General features: G+C 47.6%; 1 protein-coding gene across 2 annotated transcripts in view; it reads right to left on the reverse strand.

The window, feature by feature from the left end:
* snx18.L (sorting nexin 18 L homeolog) overlaps positions 1-7,844 on the reverse strand; it is a 32,401-nt gene extending 24,557 nt beyond the window's left edge. The window contains 1 exon segment of one of the 2 annotated variants that reach the window (NM_001093350.1): positions 5,260-6,851. In NM_001093350.1, the coding sequence (NP_001086819.1) occupies positions 5,260-6,781 (1,522 nt within the window). In that variant the 5' untranslated portion in view covers positions 6,782-6,851. 2 annotated transcript variants of the gene reach the window in all.
* Between the last annotated feature and the right edge of the window lie 830 nt (positions 7,845-8,674).

Genomic DNA, 8,674 nt, shown 5'->3' on the forward strand with positions numbered 1-8,674 from the left:
ATAGTTACAAATAGAAAGTAATTGGGGAAAGTCTTTTTTTCTGGTTAACTATTCAACTGAACTGAAAAAGGTGTTGGAAGGTGAACAACTCATGGAAAATGGATACTTTCGTCTACAAAATACATACTTTGAGTACATGGTCCAATGAGTGTGTGAGGCCTAAGGTCAAAGTCTCAAGTGCTAAATATACCTGTGCGGCAACACATCCATGGGACCCCCGAAGCTCAGCAGCTTTCATGCTCCATTTCTTCACTCTAATCACAGTCAACGCACCCTCTCACACGTGTGACTCCACAACACACAGTCACAGCCCATCTGCATTCAGGCAGCACAAACAAAAATCTTCTTGTACAGCCACTTCATCCAAGTGTAAGCAGGGCATGAGACTATATTTGGGTGTAATGTAGACCAAAATTTTCAAAATGTGCCCAAGAAATAATGAAACTAGTGGGTAGACAACTTTATAGGCAAAATCAAGGGTACTTGTTTCTCTGGAAGATTTATTTGAGCTTATACAGGCAAAATGTAGCCTCCCTCATAATAAAGACGTGAGTGTGTGTTATATTGTCTTGTTTTGTTTGCTCTGGCTTCAATAAAGTTATTACTGCAAATTCAGCATTGCCTCAGAGTCCCTGACTGCAGCCTCATCACTTCCCACATCCATACTGCAGTGTGATATCCTTACAGGTTTCAGGAGGTGGTGTGACCAAGGAACCAAGGGGTGTGTTGCCTGAAATCACTGTCTGTACTGCCAGCCAAAAAATGACGGTAATGGAAAAGCCACCACACAACAGCAGGAACAGTCTACTAGTTTGCTCATAGCCTGTGTATAGAGATACCAGAATAGAGTTTTGTACTCTTTTAACTAATAGAAACCAATTTTAAGCCAGATGTCTGTCAAGCAGACCAGTTGGAGGGCTTCATTCAACCGCCCATGTTTGGCCACCTAAAAAGGATGGTTCGCCTTCAGACCCCTTTTTTCAGTTTAGTTGTTTTCAGGTATTTTACCTTTCCCCCCCCCCCCCAATTACTTTCTTTTTGTGGCAGTTTTACTAATATTAACGTTTCATTTTTAACTTTCTTACATCTTTCTAAAGCCGCTCTGGGGCGGGGGGGTCACCTACTCTGTCCCCTATATGTAATAAAACGCACTAAGTTTGCCCAAGAGCAGTAACCCATAGCAACCAATGGGACCTTTGCTTTTAAAAAGGTGATCATCGTCGTCACCATCATCTATTTAGATAACAACGACAAGATACGCATTGCTTTCAATAAATGCTACCTACTTATTGGTTGCTATGGGTTACTGCTCCTGGGCAAACAGTGTCTTTTATTACATATCCCTCTGTAACTGTTCTAAATTGATACATTTAGTTGATACATTTCTTATCTGTATCCATGCTGAGCAGAATCCCTGAGACAGGCAAGGAGATTCCAGGTTTATTAGTCCCCTGGCGACAAGTCCCCTCTTATTCAGGCGACTAATCTCCCTGAACTGCCTTCCCGTCGGCTAGAATCTAAATCGCCAGTAGGATTGCACTCTAAGCGCTTAGTTTTCTTTGTTAGGCAACTTCGGAAAACAAAGCGCTCAGAGTGCCAGTTCAGGGAGATTATTCGCCTGAAGAAGAGGCGATTTGACTAAATCTCCCAGAATCTCCACGTGTCTCTGCCCTAAATGCATTGATTGTATTGATACAATAGTTGCTGCTGAGAAATGTATCAACTAAAGGAGCAAATTGTAACAGATCAGAATCTGCACCTGAATTACTGAGCTGCCAGACTGAAACACCAGAGACAGGAACATTCAACTTTAATCTTCAATTTTGGGAAAATGGTCAAAAATAAAAGGGTATGGAAAGCAATTGAAAAAAAAAGTATTTCTGGTGAATCTGAAATTAACTGAATTGAAAGAAAGAGTTTGTAAAATAAACAATCCCTTTTAAGTCACATGACATTTTGGGCTCAGATTCGATTTGGCTGAGTGTGAAGTCAAATCCTGCAAATCGTGCTTGGATGCAGCTGAATTCTGGATTTGGAGAACAATCTGAAAACAACTATATTCAAAAGGTGTTGGGAAGGTGAAACAACCCCTTTAACCTTGCAGATAGCAGATGGTAAAATAGGTTAAAAAAAAAACACAGAAAAAACCCCACCCAGACAATTCACACACTTTCCGTGCAACAACGGCCTTAGTGAGAAACAGTGGTTTCTTGAAGGCAAGTTATATTTTCACTGAAAGACCCAATTTTTTTTTTTTGTCATCTATAACATAGGTGTAGATTATTCCTTTAACCCATTCAATGCCAGAATCTGGAAATGTATTTGCTAAGTTCTTGAGGGGCTGGTTTAAAGGGGACCTCTTCTCAAAAACATGTTTTCCCTCCAATGTCATTCAAAGCAACTTTCCAACATGTTTCAATCTAAAATGTTGTTTGAAGTTATTTGCAAATGGGCTACAACTGAAGAACAACGCTTGTTTAAGTTTTTTGCACTGAAACAACATCGCAATTTAGAAAAGCTAGAACAGGACTGACTTGTGTTACATTGTTTTAAGTCCCAAAGATAGAGAAATGCTTTGGTCTGCAAATGCATTTATGAGTAACTTTGAAACCATTGACATTTTTAAAGGGGTAGTTCCCCTTTAAGTTAACTTTTAGTATGTTATAAATGGCTAATTCTTAACAACTTTTCTATTGGTCTTCATTTTTTCTTTTTATTATTTGCTACTGACTCTGCAGCTTTCAAACATGCTCTGTTAGACTACAGATGTTATTGCTACTTTTTATTACTCATCTTTCTATTCAGGTCTCTTATTGAAATCAACGCATGGTTGCTAGGATAATGTGGATCCTAGCAACCACATTGCTGAAATTGTCAACTAGCGAGCTGCTGAATAAAAAGCTAAATAACAAAAACCACGAATAATAAAAAATGAAAACCAATTTCAAATTGTCTCACAATATCACTCTCTCTATTATATTAAAAGTTTATCAAAAGGTGAGCAACCCCTTTATGCAAAAATAGTTTTTTTTAGGTGGAGGATCCCTTTAACAAAATGTTACTAACAAGTCACCCCATTTCCACTCTGTCCTCCTGCCAATACCATTGAGCTACATCACTCGCAGGCCTCAGGCTGTTCTTGTTTTTCCCTAGAAACTTAAATGCTTGTTCAGCATCTTGATCCCACGCCATTGTTCTTTGTGAGTCAGAAGGAGGTCATTGTAGGAAAAAAACACACACTTGTTAAAATACTGTACGGTGAGCCCAGCAAGCACAATCCCTGGTCATGTGAGGTTAATTAGCACCTCATTCATTTCGTACAGATATGCAACTTTAGCAGAACGACCGATCGACTGGACACGGAAGTCACTGTGCAAACAGAGACAGTTCTGTAGCAATTCTTAAAAAGCGGTCATTGCCAATCATTTGTGAGTCAAGCAAGTTCAGTCACAGAATTGTGTAAGTGACAGGGTACCAGAGACAGTGATGTGCCCTGACCTCAGCCAATGAGATATATGAAGTTGTTAGCCAATGAGATATATGAAGTTGTAAGCCAATGAGATATATGAAGTTGTTAGCCAATGAGATATATGAAGTTGTTAGCCAATGAGATATATGAAGTTGTTAGCCAATGAGATATATGAAGTTGTTAGCCAATGAGATATATGAAGTTGTTAGCCAATGAGATATATGAAGTTGTTAGCCAATGAGAGATATGAAGTTGTTAGCCAATGAGAGATATGAAGTTGTTAGCCAATGAGATATATGAAGTTGTTAGCCAATGAGATATATGAAGTTGTTAGCCAATGAGATATATGAAGTTGTTAGCCAATGAAAGATATGAAGTTGTTAGCCAATGAGAGATATGAAGTTGTTATCCAATGAGAGATATGAAGTTGTTAGCCAATGAGATATGAAGTTGTTACATTTTTTTTTAAATTAGGTAATTCAAAGAATTTATACAGCCATTGAGCAGACTCGGCATCATGAAAAGGACTTTCATGGCACCATATCTGGCACAAGGGCCTCCAGGTGGAATGGCCTAGACTAGAGTATTGAGCCTGGGCAGGAAATCATTTTTGTTGTTTGTTTTTTTTCAGGGACCTGTGGGCCTACGACACCAGAAATCTACTGCTACCTGAACTGCAGGTCACCAAGCAGGCCTGCTAAAGAGTCTAAAGAGTCACAGGTATATTAAATGGGCAAACATCTCTCTAGCAGACTGCAGCCCCAGGTGATTGGCTAGAGCAGTGATCCCCAACCAATAGCTCATGAGCACCTTGTCACTCACCAACAGCTTTGATGTTGCTCCCAGTGGCCTCAAAACAGCTGCTTTTTTTTGAATTGCAGGCTTGGAGGCAAGTTTTGGTTGTATAAAAACCAGGTGTACTGCCAAACAGAGTCTCCTGTAGTCTACACAGGGGCTCCCAATATCACAGTCCTTATCTGACATCCCCATGGACTTTCTCTTGCTTGTGTTGCTCTGCAACTCTTTTTACATTTAAATGTGGGAGTAAAAAAGGTTGGGGACCCCTGGGCTAGTGTCTGCGTGTCATTCATGGGGTGACATTTGCAGACTGAGGGGTGACATTTGCAGACTGAGGGGTGACAGAGGCAGACTGGGGGGTGACAGAGGCAGACTGGGGGGTGACAGAGGCAGACTGGGGGGTGACAGAGGCAGACTGGGGGGTGACAGAGGCAGACTGGGGGTGACAGAGGCAGACTGGGGGGTGACAGAGGCAGACTGGGGGTGACAGAGGCAGACTGGGGGGTGACAGAGGCAGACTGGGGGGTGACAGAGGCAGACTGAGGGGTGACAGAGGCAGACTGAGGGGTGACAGAGGCAGACTGGGGGGTGACAGAGGCAGACTGGGGGGTGACAGAGGCAGACTGGGGGGTGACAGAGGCAGACTGGGGGGTGACAGAGGCAGACTGGGGGGTGACAGAGGCAGACTGGGGGTGACAGAGGCAGACTGGGGGGTGACAGTGGCAGACTGAGGGGTGACAGAGGCAGACTGGGGGTGACAGAGGCAGACTGGGGGGTGACAGAGGCAGACTGAGGGGTGACAGTGGCAGACTGAGGGGTGACAGACTGGGGGGTGACAGTGGCAGACTGAGGGGTGACAGACTGAGGGGTGACAGTGGCAGACTGAGGGGTGACAGACCGGGGGGTGACAGTGGCAGACTGGGGGGTGACAGTTGCAGATTGTGGGTGACATGCCCCGCCCTTAACCCCAGTTAGAGGAGCTGATCTCTTACCTCTCTGCATGTGGATGATGTCGGGGAAGTTGGCGAGGTGTCCCTGATATACAGACAACAAGTCCATGATGGGGTCCAAGTCCTGCCGGGGCTGCTCGGCGAACATCTCCCCAATAGCCTCATAGGCTTCCCCGGTAAAAGCCATTGCCCGGTTGAATCCGGCGGAGAAAGCCATCTGATCGATCTCAAAGGCCTGTCCCAGTCCCTTCACAGCCAGTCCCACCTTCTGATACTCCTTCTTGAAGCCGGACGCCTGTTTGCGCGCGAACTCGCCCGCGGTCTGACTGAGCAGCAGGACCCCCTCATCCATGCGCTTAGTGAACGCTTTGAATCCGTCCAGCCGGCCGTCCACATCGTGCGGGTCGAGGACAGGGGAGCCCGGGGAGAGGCTGAGGGTGAGGAAGAAGTTGGCCCCCACCATGTCGTCCCGCTCGCACTTTCTCTTCCCCTGTTTCCAGGCCTTGTCGTCGGTGCAGGTGAGGAAGTGCTGGAAGGCGTCGCATCGCGCCAGCACCGGGTGACTGCACATGTGATCCATCCACCACACCAGCCCCTTCCTGCGCTTGGAGATAAAATCCTCCTCGAACCTCCCCGTGGCCTGTTTCTCCGGGATGCGCGGCACCGAGATAACGGGGAACTTGTAGAGGAGGCGCGCGTAGAGCCAGTCGAAGTGTTTGTAGCGGCGGTGAACCTGCAGGCCCGTGTGACTGGGGAGGAGTCGGTACGAGATGTAACTCTTCATCCCCTTGAACTTGGTCTGCTTGGTGGGCTCGTCTATGTTACAGCGGAACGGGTAGGGATTCTCCTGCCACTCCGGCCCGTCGGGCCCCTGCACCAGACACAGTTTGTCCCCGTCACGCACGAACCCCGCCGCCTCCCCCAGCACGAAAGCCTCCCCGCCGCTCTTCACGAAGGCCGAGAAGCGGTTGAGGTTGCGGCCGACCGTAGCGGAGCCTTTGCCCGCGGCTTGTGAGGAGGCGATGGAGGCGGAGGTGGAGTAAGGGCCGGGCGGCAGGTCGGAGCGGGTGGATAAGCGGAATCTGCTGCTGCCGGAGTTCTCGTAGTCATGGTAACCGGCGGAATAACTGCCAGCGGGCTGACCCGCCGGTTCATCGGCCGCAGTGGAGCTACTGTCGTCCCATTCGTCGTCCCAGTCATCGTCGCTGGGTTGGCTGGTCTGGTAACCGAGGGAGGGCGCCCGGGGCTGGAAGGCGAGGCCCAAGTGCGGGGCAGCGACGCTCTGGAAGGGCTGGGCCGGTTCGTAGCCTCCCGTGGGCAAATTGGCGTAACGAGAATCTCCCAGCGCCGGAGGGGGAGGCGGCGGCGGGCCGGAGGGTTCCCCACAGAGAACTTCCACGTAAGAGGCAGGAAAGAGTCCGCGCTCCCCCCGGCTGTTCACCCCTTCCAGCCAGCCGTCTATGTCCTGCTCGCTGCACAGACTCAGCACCTCGGACTCCCGCAGCGACACCTCCCCCGGGTTCTCCGCTCGAAAGTCATAGAGGGCTCGGGCCGGCAGCGCCATGATCAGCTCCGAGCCGGGACGGGGAATCTGGAGCGGGAGGTGAGGCACCCGGGCCGGCCGTAAAGATGGGGTCTCGGAGCAGGACCCGTTATGTCTGCGACCATCTAATATGAGCAAAGGAAACAAGTCATCCAAATGCTGCCAGAACTCATGGCTCCTCCCCGGGCCGCCCCTGCACTCCGGCTCCTTGTGGCTTCTACACCCCTCTCCCGTCAATGGAACGGCCTCTGCCCTCCGAGTCCCTCCCCCTACCGTACTGCCCCTCCCCCTACTGTACTGCCCTAATGAGTGAAGTACTGGCCCCTGTCCTGCCTTATAGAGACTCGTCCCGCCCATTTTTATGTTCATTTTCAATTTTCTGCCCCACAAGTTCCTCCTCCTCCTCGATATTAACTCAGTAATACTGTATTGTCTGACTCGTACCTCCCCTAGTAGTGTCCTGCCCCAGCTCTAACTGCTGTTTGTCCCTTCCCCATTGTATCATACTCCCCCGCCCCTCCCACTCTTACTGCCCCTATCTCCGCCCTCTGGCCCACGTGCCCCACCTACAAGTAATGTCCCCTCTCCTTACTCTAAAGTGCTGTACCTGTGTCCCCTCTCCTTACTCTAAAGTGCTGTACCTGTGTCCCCTCTCCTTACTCTAAAGTGCTGTACCTGTGCCCCCTCTCCTTACTCTGCTCCCCAGATGCACTTCTGTCCCTCCCATTGTCCAGTCACAATCTACATCCCACCTGTTTTGTACTACCCCAAAATACCTCCCTGCATCTATCTGATGTATTGCCCCAGTATAAATCACTGCCCCAATTTGTGCCTCTCTTTGTTTTCCTATCCACTGTAATCTAGTCCCCCCTTACTACACTGTAGCCTCAGCACACCCCCCTATTCCAAATTTCTCTTTCTACTGTACAGCCTTGATACTGCTCCCCATATCCTCATCCTACAGAACTGCCCCTTGTGCTGTGTGTACCTCAGTTCTTCCCAATATTCTCCCCTGATCTTCTTTCTCTTAATACTGACTGGCACAGTTTATACCCATGTTCTTCTTCCCACTCCTCCTGTACTGTTAAAGTTAATTTAAAGGTGAACAACCCCATTAAATACAAGCAAAGTGCAATCAGGGCTGCCTGCAAATGTGCATTTATTAGAACTGTCCCTGATATTTCTAATGATCCCTGTTCTTTCTTATAATGTTAATGTTGTCCCCATGTATTGTCTGACCCCTTTTCCTCATGCTGCATTGCTCTATTGAATATGCAGACCTCTCCCTCGGCATTACACTGTTTGCAAGTGGGGCATTACTTACATCTGAAACTACAGAAAGAGTCAGACATAGGTTAAATGGACAAATAATCAGGCACCTGCCTATCCAACATTGTGTTCTAAACACATGACTCTGGTTCTCCCTTTTCTGCTATAACAGCCCCATCTCTTCCGAGAAGGCTTTCAACTAGGTGTTGGAGCGTTGTTGGTGAGATTTGCTTCCATTCAGCCACTTCGTTTGTGAGGTTTGAAGCACCTATGTTTACATGGCATTCCAGCTCTGTGCAATGGTTGTGATGTACAGTAAATAGCCAAGAAACTCAACCCAAAAATTAAAAAAGCCCCTACCTAGTAATCAAGATAGTCCCCCCTCCCTGCTTCCCCTCGCAGAATTCAATAGGTCTGAAAATGTCTGTAAAATTTTCCCACCTAACAGTGCAGTGCAGTGGAGCTTGTGGGCGCCATCTTCGAATTTTTTCGAGTCCTCTTCAGATTTCCTCAGGTCATCTTCAGCTATTCGGGTCCTCTTCCTTTGGAGAGAATCTTTACATTCTCTATGCAACTCAAATCCAAAAATAAGTCAAGACTAGAGCTGGCCATGTATCATAAGGTCGTCTTGTTTGGTGAGGTCAG

The sequence above is a fragment of the Xenopus laevis genome, chromosome 1L (genome assembly GCF_017654675.1).
Source record: "Xenopus laevis strain J_2021 chromosome 1L, Xenopus_laevis_v10.1, whole genome shotgun sequence".
NCBI classification, from domain to species: Eukaryota; Metazoa; Chordata; class Amphibia; order Anura; family Pipidae; genus Xenopus; species Xenopus laevis.